Raw genomic sequence first — 20,424 nt, 5'->3', positions numbered from 1 at the left:
ATCGAGGGTGAGGAATGGTTGCTTGTAGGCTACTGTAGGCCTATGTAGCAACTGAATGTTTGAACATCAGTTGTGTATGGTATCAAAACAACTGGCCTATGTCAGGGGGCGGACTAAAGTGAAATTGCTGCCCCACTAGAGGTATGAGAGAAGTTTGACAGACTGCACAGGTCTGCTCTGCTCATGACATTGTCTGCCTGTTCAGCTATGCACTCCTATCTATTCAAAATTTTAAGACAGTGACCCTTACCATCATGAATAACCTTAATTGGTGTAAACCACACACACCTTTATCATTTGTTTGTGTGAATGTTTTAGTAATTTCACATTTATTGTGACTCTCAGCGTGACTGAGTTAGAGTGAAGTGCATTTCAGACACACAAACATGGTGAGCTGAACATACAGTATGTCGATATTAAAGGAGCATTTAAGTACCATAGTAAAGAAAGGCACATTTCTCAAAGCAGGTAGAAAGCTCTTTATTGCAACGGCACATTTTGATATCATCATTGGTTTTGCCTGCGCTATGTTACCCAGCACACAAATGAAACAGTGCAGCAAGAGGACCCTTTAAGCCACATATCCAACACAGCTTGAATTTCAACAGTAGCAAATGCCAGCATCTCCTGAAGCTATATAGTTTTTATCAGTTAAATCTTCATTAAAACATATATAATCGTCCATACAAAAACACAGCTGCCCCACTTGGACCATGACAGCTAAACAGAGACTTGTTTAGACTTGGTTGGTCCACGTTTGTATTGATGTTGGTGGTGTATAGGTGGTGGCAGCTTTTCAGAAAAACAAAATGTATTACTTAAAAGTCCAACTCTAGATAGTATTTCTTTTGTGTTAGAAATTTGGCATCTGGGGAAAAAATAGAAATAATGGCAGATAAAACTAAATCAGCTGGAGACGTCACAATTTACTACTTGCTCCCCTACTATCGCAATTTAGCAAAATAGCATTTCTGCATGGAAAAATAAAAGGCAAAACACAGTCTAGTGTGTAGAAACACTACACACCTACTCATATCTTGCAGGGCAGAGGGACTGAATGGCTCGATGACTACTAACTCACTAACATGACTCAAAAAAGTTAAGTACAGTGAAATGCAACTCAGTACAGGACTGTGTATGGAACATGCACACCTCACGTCCATCCAATTTGAAAAAGAAAATAGCTAAAAATAAGTTCAATATCAGCGCTATGTTCAGATATCCAAGCATCAGTGAACACTTTTGTATACCTGCAATTTTAACCCTTGATTCATTTGATTTGTACAAAGCAAAATTAAAACCACAAGAACGGCTTTTCCTTTCCAACTACTCTAGTATAGGTAATCCTAATTTGAAGCAACATGACATAAGACACAGTTTGCAGCAATACCTTATCAGTGGTCAATAGGCTGCTTGTGTGTGTATATATAGAAGTGTCTGTGTATGTGTGTTTGTGTGTACACAGTATGTATGTGTGTAAGAGAGAGAGAGAGATAGAGATATTGTAGGGAGTGAGGGAAGAGGCACTGGGGTCCGGGGTGCTGGGTTTTTCTACCAAACTAAAACCAAAAGTGTACGGTCAGCCAATCTATTCCTACCTACTGGGTTCATGTCAGAAGGACAGGGGATTCAAACAAAGAATGAACGTAATATCTAATCAATGTATCTGAAAAGAGCTTCTGATTGGTGTAAGACAGCTCACGATGACTCAACTCTACACCTTTAGGCAAGCTAGGTACAGGCTAGGCCTTCACGTTCTACACTAAGTTCATATTTGTTCTTTACTCCAGGTGGGGAGGAGGTATCAATACCAACATGTGCTTTTTTTTGTTACCCTTTCATTTTGAACTCAAAGTCAAACATGGCGCATGGACAACCCTTTTGTTGAAAAACCAAATCAGTGGATGTACAATTTTTCTTGTAAACAAGATATCTGCCTAATCATTCATTGGTATGTTATTACACTTGATCATGCACAAACTAGAACAGCAAAATAATTCCACAATTTTTTTGTAAAGTATTTTTCTTTTCAAGATTTAAGAACATCACGAGGTTTGTTAGGTTATGGCCCATACGTTTTATAGGAAGAATGTGGTGGGGAGGAATATTAACAGTCACTGACAAGAACACAGATCTCTACGGATAAAATAGTGACCCAAGTGGTGGAAGATTAGACTCAGGAGGACTCTTAAAGAATCAAGTGCAGACTCTCCTAGCTTCCTTCCAAGTGTCCGAGATAGGTGAAAAACTGCAAACCAGAAAACAGGGAGAGAAAAACGTAATTAGCATTTCATCATCTTAACACAACTGACCAGACCAAGTAAGTACATCTGGAGGGGCTGCATCTGTACTATTGGTGCGTGTGTGTGTGTGTGTGGTGTGTGTGTGTGTGTGTGTGTGTGTGTGTGTGTGTGTGTGGTGTGTGTGCGTGCGTGCGTGCGTGCGTGCGTGCGCACACACACGTGTGTTTGCGTGGGCGTCCGTGAGAGAGAGATGCTTATTACATTTTAGGCATGCTCTCGATGACAACTGTACAACTGTGTTTATGTCTTGTGTTGTGTTATCTTGTGTAGACATCCAGGACGAATGCCCTTCTTTGGCACTAAATGAATGAATATTGAGACCTTGAATCTGTATGATAATAAATACTCACCAAAAAATACAAACAAAAGTAGTTGAGGGCTGAAGAGAGGCGTTCACTCGAGGCTTATCAGCTCTACGTCGAAGATGAGGGTGGCGTTGGGGGGGATGATGCCAGGGTGGCCCTTGTTGCCATAAGCGAAGTCAGGCGTGCAGGTCAGCTTTGCCCTCTGACCCACGCTCATCTACAGAGATGGACACACAAATATTACCATTCATCCATAGACACACAAATTATCATTACATTCATCCCCCACACTCTCCCCAATATTACTATTACCTTAATCCACTTACACACAAATATTACCGTTACCTTAATCCACTTACACACAAATATTACCATTACATTCATCCATACACACACAAATTATCATTACATTCATCCCCCACACTCTCCCCAATATTACTATTACCTTAATCCACTTACACACAAATATTACCGTTACATTCATTTACACACACACACACACACACACACACACACACACACACACACACACACACACACACACACACACACACACACACACACACACACACACACACACACACACACACACACACACACACACACACACACACACACACACACGGTCTGCAGGTCAGCTTTGCCTGCTGGTGCACACTCATCTACAGAGGAGCGTGTGCACACACTCACGCATAAATTAGCCCTTTTCATGGTGTCTTGACGCAAAAGCATGGCAAAGACTGATTTTTTTTCCCATTCAGTAAAAAGCGCTGATGCCACTCACAGGCAAAACCAATGCAGTTTAACCAGAGACGGTCTATTGTGTGTTAGAACTAAGAAAATCTTTGGTTTAACCGGATTCTATGGTGTCTGACATCCCATGAAAAGGGGACCATTAAAGGAGTGCAGGTTATTCTTTTGTTCTGGTCCTCACTTCATTACGGAGACACAGACACTAGTTAATTACCAATCACATCCATCATGATAAGACTAGTACATAACCAACCCCATCCATTCATAACCAGAGTGCTCATTACGAACAGAACTCTGCCCTCTCAGATCACATCAGCACCCATTTTTAATCAGCTTGAGCCGGTGTGCATATCAACTTACTGGACAAATACATTCAAATTCATTGGTGAGTCATTTTGCAACACTAACCATCTAACCAACCAACCCTTCCAAAAACATAACATCCTGTGTGTAGAGATGAGCTCACATTCATTTAAGACACAATCCCAGATTTAAAAGAACTGCCGTAAGGCAAAGCAAACCTTCGTAAATCAGGGAAACTGTTCGGCTATACTGTATATTCTTTGCTAGCGCTATTTTACTGTACAAAACAGAATCCTAGAAAACCAAACTAGAAATCACTTCAAGAATGTTCCATTATCAAGAGATTAAATCGCATGTTGCAAAGCTCGATGAAAGCTTTGCGGCAAGTACCATTACCGTTGACCATCCTCCTGTCCTACTGGAGACATTGAGAATGGACTAGCTCCGAAACGTCTGTCTCTCCAGTTAACCTTAGACTTCTGTTGTATATTTTCGGCTTCAATACACTTTTTCACACAAGTCTTGTGTGCGCCTCCTTTTTCCATTATCTTGAGTGATAACTACTTTTTGGTCTTTAGCCATTACTACCTTTGTTGGTCTTTTGCCATCCTCTACACATGAAATCAACGTCGAGTCCTGATTTAGACAACCATAGATACACCATTTGGATGTCTACTCTTGAGCTTGCCCAAAACACTACTAGTGACGAAGCAAAAAACTGGAGCCTTATACTTGTAAATGTTCCTCTTTCATCATCTGTAGTAAATAACACACCCAGAGTAGCAGGAAACAAGCCAAACGTGCTAGATTGAAATACGAGCCATATAAATATCCATCCTTGCACAGGTCTCAACAGCTTGTGAGACTGTACAACAATTATTTCCTGTACAGTTTCGGGTGATTTTAGGGAATCGAACCCGGGTGAGCCACATGGCAGGCGAGTGCCCTACCGGATGGCCACGGCAGGGTGCAATTTAATGCTACGTATTAACAAAAATGTGCAGAGCTTCAGTAAGGCTTACTGGTCTCGCATGAAAATGCAAGAATATGCTGGTTGATCACCTCATGTTATTTCAGTCTCTTGTGTACACATCAATTTATTAACTCTTGTTTGTACTGCATCTCATTTTCTCTGTTCTATGTGGTAAATAGACTAGGTTACACTGACGGATACCTTTAATCTACCTGCACACATGGAGTTAGTCTACACCATACACCTTCATATTGACCGTAAAAGACATTCAAGAACAAAAAGGATGATCCATTTCATATTATCAGAATCACCCACTCTACAGGGTATAATAAAATGCATTTTATTCTGTGCCATGTTATTCTCCTCAACTCCACATTCACAGAATCCCCCGTCAGCCAGACGCACCTGCACGACACCCTCCTCCCATCCGCGGATGACTTCCTGCTTGCCGATCTTGAACCTGAAGGGCTTGTCACGGTCACGAGAGGAGTCAAACTTGCGCCCATCAGTCAGGGTGCCTAGAAGAAAAATAAATAAAGAAGGGAGAGTGAGACAGCGAAAATAGTCATCCCCCACACCAGCACAGCCAGTTTCTTTCTGAACATTGCCACTGACACTTGCGCACAAGCACAGTGGAAAACCCGACCCAACCCATCCCTCTTTAAAGCACAAACAAACAAAACAAAATGACAGCAGACAACATGAAAAGGGGGTTGGTTATGCAACACATCTCTAGACAGACAATTAAGACTTCTGACAAATGTGGCTGGAAACAAGCCCATCTCTTTTAGCATTCCAGCTGTGATGTCTTCCGGGGGGAATACTGCGGTTTATGTGTCAAGGAGAGGATTCTCCGCTCTACAGAAATAGCCTTGCCACCTGTCTCTGGTGTGTGTACATCCCAGTGGAGAGGAAACGACTCCACAACCGGATATCCACACACGCAGATTAGGTCGCCTACCAGCCGCCCCCCCAATAAATTAATGCATACAATATACCACCTCTGGCCCAGCCGCGGGATGTGCGCCTTGATACCATCTCTTTGGTATTTGCATGGCACCATGTTTAGTCGCAGACGTAAATAGGAGGTGGACTGGCTATCTCTACAGCCCAAAGCCCTATAAGAAATGCGATTTCTCAGCCACACCGCGCGGTGTAGTAGGTCTGGCCTTTCACAACGCTGTGTTTACGCACCAGCAGGGATATCCCTCGCTCACCCAGATTTTCTACAACCGGAAAACACAGATGTCTAGAGATGTCTACTGTTAGGTGGGTTATTTGTAGTCTCTGGATTTTCATGATTTAAAACAATCAAATCAAACGTTCGGCTTCAAATGTCGGTCCAGATGCCAAGCATCGATAATATCTGAAAGTTATATAATCAAACACTACCACCAGCCTTACCGACGTGGGCCTATTCAACCGAGAGAGGAGAGGATAGCTGCTCTCTAGCGCTCTAGAGTAGGATGCTCTTGGCCAACGCATTATCTTTTAAGAAAATTAAAACAATTCCCTGCGCGCACCTGATCGGTAACTTCATTATCGACTTAGCTGCCCAGAACTCCTTAATGCACTAGAGCCAATACACCGCCGCACAATATCCCATGAAGCCAATCGCCCCAGACGGCGATAATCCGCTCTAACCAACGCGGCCAATCCTTCCAGCTCCAACAAAGGCAAGACATCAGACAGGGTTTAAAACTGAGCTGCTGTCTTGTCTGATTCAGACAGATGTCATAAGCGGAGAACGACTGCACTCCGTGGATAAATGCTAACCTTATCCATTTACGTTCAAAATGTTGCTATTGGTTTATAGAAAATTGTAATGCATTAGGATTACCATTGACTGAACGAGAACAGAGCCGATACACGTCCACATACAGAGCGTTTAATTAAGATTATATCCATTTTTTAATTGTGAGTTAACTACAATCTAATGTAAGCTACGTTTAACGAGGCGTCAAATGATTATTCGAGTGTGCCATCAAAAGACGCCCTTCAAATGCATGGGACATGCACTACTCGCACTAACCACATGCTTTAAAATATTCTGGTAAATCAAGTGAACGCATGTTTACAGTAAATTTGACTGAGAAAACGACCGAGTGCATATAGCTAGTTCGCTAGTTAGCAATAAGGGCTAACTACACTAGCCTTTTCCTGGGGCCGAAAGCCAGCTGGGTCCATCAAGCTTTGATATGGCTCTCGATAGAGATGGCTTGAAGCTTAAAAAGATCGATATACTAACGAATAGTAGACACAACATCAAACTAACGCCCAATTTCATTGAATGTATTAGCCCTGAAACAACAGAACAGTTCAACCAGTCAGAGCAATGTAACACTCACCGACATAATGCACCACACACGTCTGTCCTTTTTTGGGGAAAGTCCTTCCTGTAAAAACGCGCAGAGAAAAACAGCAAAACAGGCAAATCCGGCAGTCAGAAAACGAGACGAAAATAAGTCAAACAATCACATTATACACCAACATTTTAATACCAATTTAGACATTTTGATGTGCGCTATTTTATCTCACCATCGCCTGGGGTTATTGTCTCAACCTCGACTCCCATTTTGTTCGACAGTATCTCAGTCCGAAAACGACACCCTCCCGCAATCTGCCCTCTCCGCGGCTGTTCCAGGTTGTCTCTATGCAGCCTGAAAGACCACGTGACCCCGGCGTATCAGAGCGTGTTTACGCTGGTTCCACCCTCTGGTTCGACCGACCTTCGACGCCGGAAACAGACGAGAAAGGAAGGAAACCACACACTGCCCTTCCAGAGAGAATGCCAAAACCTTGCTTCAATTCTTTGTTAACTTAATTCTGCCATGGTTTTGCTTTGGGTTTTACACGTTCATCAATGGATGTGACGCTTATTGGGGTTAAATGCATTTTTACAAAGCCAATGAAAATGTAGCCTAGGCCTTTAGGCCCAGATCCCTCTTTCTTTCTTTCTTTCTTTCTTTCTTTCTTTCTTTAAAATGATCACATTTTAATGTCAGCCACACAGCCTCCTGTCACAAATTGACTTGGTAAGAATGTCTACAGAGTCCACAACCTGACAGCTCAGTGGGTGGAGCAGGAGAAGTAGGCTACTGGCCCCCTTTTTTGCCTGGACGGTCTGTTTTTCTGACAGCCACAGAATTAAGTTCTTGGGGGAGCTCAACGTCGCTCCTTCAGTTGTTTCCTCTGGCTTCTGGCCTTACGCATTAGTATCTTATAGCCTACTCTCATGGAGGAAACATAGGAGGAATCGAGGGAGGATGGAGGCATCTCACCTCCCTTCCCCACCCTCTCATCTTTTTGAGACTTTGATTTTTGTTTTAAATGTAACCTTTTAGGCCTACTTCGACTACTTTAGCAGGAAAATGGATCCATTCAGATTTGAAATCTCTACAAGGGTCCAAGTGGCAGCACAGATTAGGCTACAAAATTACAATTTCAGTTGCGTTAAAGTAACAAATTAAGTAAAACAATAATCAATGAAAACAACAAACTAGAAATGCACTCAGAGAGTGCACACCTCTGTCTAGGAAGGGCTATGTTACACCCTATTTTTTTTCAAGTCTTTCTGCCATGTTTTTGTGGAGTAAGAAACAATGTCAAAAAAATGTCCCTATCCCGCAATGGTGAACAATCTCTTGTTTTTTAAAAAAATTCTGGATCCAGATCGTGAGCCGGTTCACCACTAAAATGCAATCAATTCTTCCTTTTGTCATTTCCAACAACTCCAAACAAACAAAACCAACCAACCACCAAAATCAAAATCAGTTCATAATTTCATCTTTTTTTGAGTTATCCTGCTGACAATCAGACGGACAAACCAACGCGACCGACAACATAGCCTTCTTGGCGGAGGTAATGAGGGACTCAGTCTCAAGTCATCCTGGAATTAAAATCGGTTGCAGATGTATGCTAGCCTAGCAGTAGTCCAAGAATTGTCTTGTTTATCAATGTATACCAGTGAGTCAATCTTCTGGTAGCCAGTGCAGGCCATTGAACTCTGGCATATCAGTCACAGTGATGGGTTACTTACAGCTGTGTACAGTTGGTGATAAACCTCAGGACAGCATGATTAACAGAGTCAATCTTACTCAACCATTGAGCTGAATGTCCAGACTCAAGGCTGCAGATGGAGGAAGCAGCTGCAGGACGATATTGATATGTACACATCAGGGCTTGACATTAACTTTTTCTACTTACTAGGTCACTGGCTAGTGGTTTTCCAGAGTCACTAGTAGACATCCAACTACAGTATTCTACTAGCCACATTTTTTTTCTTGTCATGACACTGTACATCTAACCTCAGAAGATGAGGTACTTAAGACAAGAAGATGAGTGCAAGGGTATCTACATGGAAATAAAACAAATAGAAACTGAGTAGCCTAACTGAGCTTTTCTTTGAACTTACACAACAAAACAACAAAACAATTGATACACAAGGGGCAACTTGCAGAATATATGCTATTCTGATATGTCATACCATAGAATAAGCCGCCAAATTGGCTACTGACACTGAAACTGTTACCTGCCACAGCCACGTTTTACCAGCATTTGGCTGGTTGGCAGGTGCCAGTGTCAAGCCCTGGTACATATTGTTAGACGGGTGGGTATCACCTACAATGAGGCCAGAACACATTCCAGTCATACCCCCCACGTCATTTTTCGGCACCGTTTCACCAGGAGGCAGTGTTGGACGGCGAGGGCATACCGGTTGCGTGTTGACATGGTCGCCTAGACCTAGACCCTTCCCATACCTAACTGTCATTGAAGTCATGCACCGGAAGGGCACGGTTTTGAGCACAGCAGCAGTTTTAGATGGCAAATGCATACTCTTGGCGTCAAATATTGCCGCCTGGTTAATTAATCGAGAAGTGATGCGGCGTAATGATACTACAGTATGTTTCAGTACAGATTTGGTGTAGATGTTCTCCAGGGAAGGGGCATGGCTCCCCATTCTGAGTCCTACGTGCCCAGGTCCAAATGTCCCAAATAACAAATCTTACTCTTTGGGGCCTCCCAATATGTTGGGCCCTGGTGAGTATTAAAATAAAATATCGTGTAAACATGGGCTTTATTTTGCCAAATAAGTATTGAATGCAATTACTGCAGTTACATAAATGATTGTCACATGATGTGGATAATCGGATGGGCCTTAACCATATTTTTTTCATCCTTTGAATGATCTTCACAAGTTATCATGTTATTAATAACCAGATAATTACATGTCTTTTATCCTTCTAATCAGGAGGACACAGGAAGTTGAACAGTGACCACATGTTATTAATCAAATAACCATATTTGCTATCTCTTTGATTTAGGACTACACTCGCTGTTGAAAAATGACTATGTTATGGAACTAAGCATTCTTAACCTCTTATTTTGAATTAGGATCACATGTGATTGACCAGACAACATTATATCACATGTATGAAATGACATGTCTTCTAATAATGAAATTCACATCATTCCTTTTATTTTTAAACAGGATCACACATTCTCTGTGAAACTTCATTCTTCAACTTTTGCATCTCTCACCAGAAAACACTCGCAACAATTTGTGGAATGAAACGGCCAAGGAGAACGAAAAAGATACATAGTTAAAAGGACAAGAATGTATTGTGTGTTGTGTGCTCAACAAACAATAATGGACACATGTTACACTGACACAAAGATCACCTACGCAAACCAGTAGTTGGAGAACACACACATACATATACAGGTACCCTGCCCCTATACACATTCACACTGCACCCGATGCACACACCCAGCCCCTTATCACCCACAGACACAGCCCCAACACACACACACACACACACACACACACACACACACACACACACACACACACACACACACACACACACACACACACACACACACACACACACACACACACACACACCACTCAACACAAACACACATACACACACATTTTCCTCAATAGACAGTGATGGACCGGGATCTGGCCACCAGTACAAACCAGGATCGGGATGACAAACACATACACATACCCTGCCCCTATACTACAGATTCACCCTGCCCTCTGACACACCCACCCACCCATACACACACCCACACAGCCCTTAGCATAGGCTACACACTCAGATAGCCCTCGAGCACACACACACACACACACACGCACGCACGCACGCACGCACGCACGCACGCACGCACGCGCACGCACGCACACACACACACACACACACACACACACACATGGTCCCCTGACACACTCACGGCCTTTAGCGCACACGCTGGTATGGCCCCTCCCCACACACAGATGATTTTTTCAATCCCCAACTGATGGCAATGTTATGGGCCAGAGGTAGGAAAGATAGAACTCCTGAGTTCTGAATGCTTCCATTGCTTATCACTAATTATTAGAACTCTTGAGATTGTAACTGTTATTGCAAACTTTGAAAATAAACCATTGGAATCTGTTATATTTCATAATAGTCTCTCAGTCTTATTTCCTCGAAAACGAACATGCAGGAGCTGGCCAAGGCCAGACTCCAACATGACTCAGTGCCACTTGACCCTCCTGTACTTCTTTGACGCCCTCGGGCCTACTTGGTGATCTTCCCAATTGCCCCATGTAGTGTTTTTAAGTAGGTCAAGGTGCCCACCGTGCCATACGCATACTGTACATCAGGGGTGGGGAACCTGGTTCATTTGAGGGGCCACTTCAAATTCCTCCAAGGGCCGTAAAAGTCCTCAGAGGGTCGTACTATGAAGACAAACCAGGATTTCTCCCTGCACTTAGACCTATATGAAGGCAGTCACCTTAAAAACAGACCCCACCTTCTCTAGGTCCCCTGAATACTTATGCTACCGCACTGTATTGAGGCTTCGGGAGGGAGGTTTACTAACGTTCCATGCCGAACTCTGCTAGTTGGCCTAGGCACCTCACTCCACATTGCTCCAGTGACTGTAACCAATGCCATATAGCCTACATAACTGTAAGTCAATGTCAGCCATGTGTAATATAATGTAATGTCATTGGCACAAAGCCAGGCCGTCTTAACTGTCAACCTAATCCTGGTACCTTCCCTTCCGCCTAAAATGGTTCAATGCACACAAGTGTCAATCTTTGCCCCAATGTCACTCAGACATGTGTAGTCAATGCAAATCACCACTATACAAACTTAGCCCAGGATTCAGATGAGGGGTAGGATGAAAACCCAAACATCACATCACCAGAGAAAGAAAGAAAGAAAGATGTACAGAATATGCTTGAAAATTAGATCATATGCAGAAAAAAATGTGGGGACATTTATGGCAGACATGGTGTTCTATTCCTGACCAGTTGATCTAATGGTACACATTATTCCATTCAATATTTTTTTTAAAATCCAAAATAAGCTAAAAAAAAAAAATACAGGACACTATTCAAATGCCTTTGTCTTGGAATCTAACAATCACTGGACTTGCACTTATACATAAAATGCTTCAAGGAGATTTCAAACTTAAGTTCTGAAATAAATAATAAAAAAACATGAAGAGCTCATGAAATAGATCCATAGAAATATTTTCCATGTAGTATTTGATATCTCTTGATGGCCTTGTGCTGTATGAACATGGACCTTTAAACTGAGGGAGCCACATATGTGTCCATTCCTCTGCCACCCCACTGCAGTCTTCAGCTGAACATTTCCAACGCAGCAGGCTAGTTTGGCAGGCACTCAGTATACATTGAAAGCCTACAGCTGTTGGCTGGTCATCACGCACCTATCAGCACAGCTTTTCTTAACGTCCACCACTGACGTATCAGGGCCTATCCATTGCTGCCCACAGACACGCTATCCAGGGCTGGATTAAGATAGCCTGGGGCCCCTAGGCAGCAGGTTGCTGTGGGCCCCCTTTGGGAGGCAAACTTTGTGACACATTTACATAGACAGTGTCTAGGAATTAAGGATAACACAGCATGATTTTTTTTCAATATTGCATTTTGTCACAATTCTGCTTTTTATTCCACTTCTGGACAATCAGGGGCCCCTTGGCAGGTGGGGGGCCCTAGGCTGCAAACATATCTAGCCTGTGTGTCAATCCGGCCCTGACGCTATCCACACCACAGGCCCTTGGCCTTGGATAACAGGGTACGGACGTGACAGGGGAGGAGAGCCAGACATACGTATATACACTGTAGACACAGAGGACCTGGGCATAGGTCCCAGTGTTAAAGAGGTCCTCGGTCAAGAGCCACGCTCTGTCATCAATCACTACCTCAAGAAGTCAGTTCATTCATGGAAATCATTTATACATTTACATTAGGAGCAATTGTGTGTGTGTTGTGTGTAAAGGTGTTGGAGAAATGTCAATTCATGTAGGTACGTATGAGTATGTTAGTGTGTGTGTGTGTGTGTGTGTGTGTGTGTGTGTGTGTGTGTGTGTGTGTGTGTGTGTGTGTATGTGTGTGTGTGTGTGTGTGTGTGTGTGTGTGTGTGTGAGTGAGTGAGTGAGTGAGTGAGTGAGAGAGAGAGAGAGAGAGAGAGAGAGAGAGAGAGATTATTGTCAATGTCTTATTTTTTAGTATAACTAACTGCACATTGAAGACTGGTCAAATGCAATTTTAAACTGATGTGCTAACATTGCTAGAAGAAGAACCAGCCAGGCCCTGCCGTGGCCATCCCGGCCCGTGTCCTTTGCCGACCCCTCCCCGTCTCTCTCCCAATTCGCTTCCTGTCCACCTCTCACGCTGTCCTATCAAAAATAAAGTTGAAAAAGACGAAGAACCAGCCTGATGCACCATTGGACCTCTGGCCTCTCAGCGGTATGATTTGTTTGCTCCATGTTAAGCTGCACTTAAAAAAACAACATTCAAAGCATTATTTTTCATTTTATATTTATTCACGTATAGGTATCAGCTGAGGGGGTGTTGACCAACGTCTTTGCACTGCATCTGAGTGGGTACAAATGGTTTTCAGGTCCCTTTTACATTAATTAGATACAATTTAACAAAGTATGTGAAGGCATGTAGCATTATGTATGTAGGACTACTGTCACTGTAACTAACGGTAAGGGTTAGGGTTCGGTTTGAGCAGTGTAAGTAATAGTGGTGTGCATTGGCACTGCAACTCACGATTGGATTCGATTCCGATTCAGGATGTAGCGATTTGATTCGATTCGATTCGATTCAATTCTACGATGCATTGCAATGCATTACATTTCTACTGAAAGCAAAGCAAATGTTTCATCAGTCATGATGAGGCAATACAAGTTGACAGATACTGAGCAACATTTTATTGGCTGTTTTCTGTATCAGTCTTGCTGTTTTCAATGCTTTGAAGTGCTTTTATTTAATTTAACATTCATTTGCTCCTGAAATATCCACCGAAGTAATTGAAACTTAAAAAAATTGCCGCATCGATTCTGGAACTTGCCGCATTGAATTGGATCGTCCATGCCCCACATTGCATTGCATCGCCAAATCGATTATTGTTGACACAACTAGTAAGTAATATTATTAGTTGATAGTGATACATGATGGTAGATACACTAAAAATGGAACTTTAAAGCTAAGTGTTACAGCAGAGACATACAGCACCATATAGAGAACACATTCATAGAAAAATATCTTTAAATTCTGAAAATATGGTAAAAAATATTAATAAAATGATACAATTCTAAACATTGAAAATATATTGAGAAATGTTTTCTTTCTTATTTCCAGCATGCCCACAGTGTAAGTACAGTACACCCTTTTCAGTGACACAGATACACACACACACACACACACACACACACACACACACACACACACACACACACACACACACACACACACACACACTCTCTCTCTCTCTCTCTCGTGAAAAATATATACTAAAGATCCTCGTCATTTAAAATATATATATTATACAAACAAACTAGTTATTCAAAAAAGTTGACAACAATGAGACATTCATAAAAAATTAGGACACACATTAAACCTACATAGAAAACAGATTTTTACAGTAGGAGCCAATAATTTTGAACCAAGTCTTCTAGACTGCACCATGAGAACCACTTGCTATGTCCTGCTCGAAATGCTTGGAAGTCTTAAAGGTATAGCATATATTTTTTTAGTAGTTAAATTCCAGATTTTATGTTGCCCATTCACAAATGTTAATCTTTTTCACGAGTGTTTTCCACCACCATCAGTTTCCAAGTATTCATTATGACTTGGAATATTGCACTTTTCATAGATAGAAAGGTGGCTCTTCTCCATGTCCGGCATTTTGAATTTCCAGTAATAGACATCTGTAGCTGCAAAAATTACTGTACTTTGGTCAGACCAGTAAATTAAAGGGGTATGCCACTATTTTGGGGCTTAACCCTCTGAGGTCTAAGGCTTTTCAGAGGCTTTTAGGCTGCTTGCACCACCCTAACATTTTCAAGTATTTTCATTTCATATATATATATATTGAACCTGGAAGATCTGAGGTTTCTAATGGTGTGACTTATATGTTTCAATGACAAAAACTCACAGAGTTACAGATTTGTTTTTGGAGACACATTGCCCTCTGAAGGGCACTCGGACCTCAGAGGGTTAATACAGTTAAAATCGTTGGCCAGGGTTTATAAAGGTGGTAAAGTGTCTTATTTTTCACGTTAAGCGTTGTCTTGCTTTAAGACAAGTTAAAAGAGGGAATATGTCGCTAAGCTAGTGAAAGTCAATGGATCCGTGTAGCATGCTGCTACACGGATCCATTGACTTTCCCTAGCTTAGCGACATACAGTATTCCCTCTTTTAACTTGTCTTAACCCTATCGCACCGGACGCATCATATTGGATGCATCAAATTCAAAGCCCTCTCCACGCTGACACAAAAAAAAATCGATCCCAAAAACATCCTGCGTGTCATTTCCAAACGTCCTGCAGTACACGGAAACCGCCACAAGAGAGCAGCGGTCAACAACAAGTTGATCACAGCTCGGCGAAAAATGCAAAAATGGAGTAGAAGCGGTTTCCCTGACCGACGCTGAGATGTCGTCAAATTGCAAAAGGTTTGTGTACAAATTTCCGAAATATAACACTACATCCTTTAATTTGAACACTTGCTTTGTGCAATTAATCAAGGAAGAGTTTATATTTTTACACCGTGTTGCAGAGAGATCGTGCTAAAACTGATGAAACAAATAAGCACCATCCGGCGGTGGCAGAAAGTCAGCCATCAATGCATTTGCTCCATAGGGAAACCTACAAAGCATACCACGACGATCGTTTAACAAAACGCACAAGTTGTTTTACTTCAAGACAAAGATATTGCCTTAAGAAACAGGTTTTACTTGCAATTTTGAAAATGTAATGCAAAATGTTGAAATTATGATCCCGTAAAAAATGCATTGAAGTGAATGGAGAAATGGTCCAATTGTAGTAATGGACCCATATTCAAATTACACATCAAAAATGAATAATGATCTATATTACACTCATAAATAGGTTGTTAAGCATTCGATCAGCTATGTTTTTACATAGATTTTAAAAAATTACCCAACCAGGCTGTGGGAAATGTAAAATATGGTCCTGCTAAAACAAGGATAGGCTTACAAAATGGCAGGATCTCACTAAATATTTAAAGATAATCCTCAAATTAAATTGTCTGACAACTTTTTTAAATTAAAAAAAAGTTGTAAATGCATTAAAAGTCATTTTTCAATGGTCATGAAATTGGAATTTTCAGTCCTTTAAAGCCTGATGCATCATATATGATACACTAAATATCTCAGTGACCTTAACAAAATTTTGATTTTTTTTTTTACATTTCTTATAAGGGACCAATATTGAAGCAAATTCCAAAAAAATAGAATTTTCTCTCATTGCTTTCATGGTTCAGGTCTCACAGGGTTAAAGGAAGACAACACTTAACATGAAAAATAAGACACTTAACCACCTTTATAAACCCCAGCCAACGATTTTAACTGTAGTAAGCCCCAAAATAGTGGCATACCCCTTTAAGAGTTTCGTTGCAAAACGGTGTATCCACCAGTTTTGACTTTTCTATTTTATTGCTGGAAATGACTGTTCAGAAGTCCTATCATCTATCTTATATGGTTGAATTCTTGCCATTCAATTTTTTTGGGAACATACTTTTTAAACCTATACAAAATGCATTTTGCAATGCACTGCAATGGAATGCCAGATACAAAAATGTTAATTTCCCCAAATTCTACAAAATAGATATATACAGTTTTGCAATGAAACTCCTTCATTCATTTATTACATTCATTTCAAATGTTAGTTTTTTTACTTGGTAAATATACACAAAAATATCAAATTTGGGAATGGGCAGCATAGTTGCAAAGAGCAGCATAGATGTAGGCCACAATTCTACAAACTCTACATTTAAGACCATTGCCTGGTATGCACATGGAATGCACATAAGTAGCTCCTACTGTACTCCCTTCAAGAATGCAATTGAACGTAATGTCAACTGCAAATGCAAAGTCCAAAGTTCTAGAAAACAGCTGTTTGCCGCTTCAAGTTGGGGTCGGTGTGCTCAGTGTTTGTCTTTAGAGGGGGTAGTCCTCATCCTTCATGCGGTTATCCCTGTGGAACAACAAAAGGCACAAAACAAACAAACAACATTTTTTTCATCAAAGATGGTTATGTCAGGGGTGTTTGGGAAATTATTCAGTTGCGTACACACACACACACACACACACACACACACACACACACACACACACACACACACACACACACACACACACACACACACACACACACACACTTTATGACACTGTACTACCCGGAAGTAGTGTACACTGAGGAATACTGTATGCCTATACTACACTTTACAAAAAAAGTGGAACAAATTGCGAAACAACCATAAACTGCTATAAGTGAAGCAGGGGGTTTAGCCATTCTTCAAGTAGCTTCCCTCTGCCACTGTATAGTTAGCTTATGTCCACTAGAGGTCCCTAGAGCCTCTGTTTTCTCTCTCATGCTGTTGCTGATGTTGACATTGCTCTCCTGTGGTTGTAAATACCAGACATGGGGACTTGAGACTTGGAGACTTGGACTTGAAACGACTCGAGTCGGTGTCGTGACTTGACTTGACTTGACTTGACAAAACATTAAATACTTGCGACTTGACTTGGACTTTTGAGTTTGAGACTCGGGACTTGACTTGAGACACGATGACTTGAATGACTGGAGTGGGTGTTTCAGTCTGAATTTGTTTATTTTTATAAATAATATCGATGCTGTGTCCGTGTGTAATGGGCGTTGTCACTGACACTGATCAATCAGTCACGCCTACTGTATGTGTTTGGTTAAATGTCACAACTGTGAGCTCAGCTTTCAGAATGTAGCAGCCAGCAGCCCTCGAACTACACGCCCCCATTCATGTGAAGCTGTCTGCTACTTCTAATATAACGTTCATTCTTCGTTTTTGTTTTCATATTTGCCATTAATAAATGGTGATCAGTAATAATAATATTGTCATTGTTTTATTCCATGATGGTTTTTTTTACTGAACATTAGGAGTGCCTACAATAGCTAACCCTATACATATTTTTGACAGGTTTGCCAGTGCCAAACACATTTGCCAGTGATGTTTACTTAAACTTACTTGTATTATTAAATTCTATTGCTAGCATTTAAATTAATTAAGATCAGATTCTGCGACTAACATTACAACACGACAATGATGACTTGACTTGGACTTGACTTGACCTATTACAAGACTTGACTTGACTTGACTTGACATTGCCTGTGACTTGACTTGACTTGACTTGCCCAAGAAAAAATACTTGGGACTTACTTGGGACTTGAAGGTTAAGACTTGAGACTTACTTGAGACTTGCACATGTGGGACTTGGTCCCATCTCTGGTAAATACGGTACAGCTTGTCTACATCATGAAATTCACACTCTTCCAAAACAATTCCTCAATGCAATTAACAATTTACACATTTACAATTAACGTAACCTTGTGTTAGGCAGTAGAATTGTTTTATATAATATTACAATACATTATATTATATTATATTATTATATATAATATTATATTATATTATATTATATTATATTGCAAGGCTTTATTGATAAGTTTTTCACAGGAGCAGCTACCTGATTGAGCAGAGCCACTAGGTGGCACCATCCTGGCTTACAGAACAGGGCCTACAGTGTATTACAGGGTGCAGTATTTATATGTATTTTGAATGATTTTCAATGTTCCCTCCCAGGATATATATATATATTCCCTGAACACTGCAGGAATAGCGATGTTGCCTACGAAAAGGGTTGATTAGGTTGTTGAAATGGTAACCTTAGCATCTGGAGGTGGTTACCTTAGCCTCTGGCGAGGGGAGGTCCTGAGACTTTATCTATTGGGGATCTGCACTGGTGCCTGATTCCATCATACTTTTCGTATGACTATCAAATCTCAGCAATATCAAACTGCCCTGTTTTCCAAATGTAATGGACTCTGTTATTACTCTAATTCCCAGTTGTTCCATGGAGAACAACATGGTGCCTGGTTTCAAACTCAGATGTCTGCAGTGCATTCCATTCCATTGCGAAGCCTCAGCGACACTAATCGTGCCAAAAGATGATGACTCTAAAAATCTTCCAGATGTATTCTGCATTCCTATTTTCATTTTGAAAGTACAGACACAGCTCATTCTCTTGCTTTATGCTAACTCAGTGTAAACACTGATGTGTTACAGTTGTACAACATGTTGCCCTAACATTTACCAGCAGTCAATGGCAACGTGAGCATTTCTTATTTTGAAGTTAGTTTGTCCTACTTCTGTATTTTATGTGTTTCAATTATGAGTTTCATTTTTAAAAAACTGAAATATCAAGTGTACTTCATTGTAAAAACTGAAATATTTTTCCAATGAAATAATAGTCATGTTCCTAAAATAAATGAGAAAAAACAACAATGCCCAACCAACTGCTAGGGTAAACTCCTGAGGTAAAATGTCCTAGTGAGTATACATATTTAAAGTACTCACACTACCCAGTCCCTCCAGTTTTTCGCGATTCAGCGATCGCGTGGATTCATGCAAATTCAATGATATTCCGCATAATTTCACGATGCCACGTAATTCCTGTAAAGCCGCATTTTTCCCGCAAAATTTTCCCCTTTGTCCCCTTCAACATTCTGTGGAGTTTATTGATTTATATTTTCGTCAAAAAAATAAAAATGTGACTACAATACCACCGGAGACGAAAACCAATAGGAAGCATTTTTGTTAATATGTCACTGAAACATTGAAAAAGAATTGCCTGCTATTTCGGAAGTCGCGACCCTCATCTCAGCTGCTCCGCGTCTCTCCTCCCCTCCCTCACACATAGGCTACACGCAGGCGTCGGTGCTGCACACCCGTGACCTTTTTTTTAACAGCAGTAGCCTACTTTTCAGTGCAATCCTGGCTGGAAAAAGTATTGTTGCCCATTTATCCATGATGAAGAAGTGTATGCAGTCATGAAATAGTGGCGGTGCTGTCGCACAGTAGCAAACATCTTACGTTACATTTTTGCGCAACTTCTCCACTCTCCCCTGTCGCTTTCATGAGCATGCCCGACGGTCGTTGTCTGATCTTTTTTCAATGTTCGCTAATGTTTGTAATTTAAGGGTCTATGTCTATGCGTAGGCACAAGCCTTCTGATAACAATCACTGTAGTGCCGATCGCAAAGGATTCGGAAGTGTGGAGTTTTGCAACTTGTTTCAGTCAAGGACACCGAGATAGGAAGTGAACGGCCCTTCCACGCTTTCACTGTGTTATTGCAATAAAGTCTTGCGAATCCATGCAACCATGCACACAACCATATGTCAACGAGAGCGTGC

At 41.2% G+C, this 20,424-nt stretch overlaps 2 protein-coding genes across 2 annotated transcripts in view; both read right to left on the bottom strand.

Moving 5' to 3' along the window:
* Window positions 1–2,653: 2,653 nt before the first annotated feature.
* Window positions 2,654–7,368, bottom strand: fkbp1ab (FKBP prolyl isomerase 1Ab). The gene is made up of 4 exons (XM_063209308.1): window positions 7,176–7,368; window positions 6,986–7,033; window positions 5,043–5,155; window positions 2,654–2,825 (listed from the first exon to the last, which is right to left on the bottom strand). Exons 1-4 carry the CDS (start codon window positions 7,210–7,212, stop codon window positions 2,697–2,699), a joined length of 327 nt encoding a protein of 108 aa, XP_063065378.1. The 5' UTR covers window positions 7,213–7,368; the 3' UTR covers window positions 2,654–2,696.
* A 7,973-nt stretch (window positions 7,369–15,341) lies between these two features.
* The window catches only part of LOC134457337 (sodium-dependent lysophosphatidylcholine symporter 1), a 45,206-nt gene continuing 40,123 nt past the window's right edge, over window positions 15,342–20,424 (bottom strand). The window contains exon 14 of the mRNA XM_063209306.1: window positions 15,342–17,171. Within this exon, the coding sequence (XP_063065376.1) occupies window positions 17,135–17,171 (37 nt within the window). The 3' untranslated portion in view covers window positions 15,342–17,134. The remainder of the gene's footprint in view (window positions 17,172–20,424) is intronic.

The sequence above is a fragment of the Engraulis encrasicolus genome, chromosome 10 (assembly GCF_034702125.1).
Source record: "Engraulis encrasicolus isolate BLACKSEA-1 chromosome 10, IST_EnEncr_1.0, whole genome shotgun sequence".
Classification (NCBI taxonomy): Eukaryota; Metazoa; Chordata; class Actinopteri; order Clupeiformes; family Engraulidae; genus Engraulis; species Engraulis encrasicolus.
The sequence above is the reverse complement of the archived record's forward strand: the minus strand, read 5'-3'. Positions and strand labels throughout refer to the sequence as shown.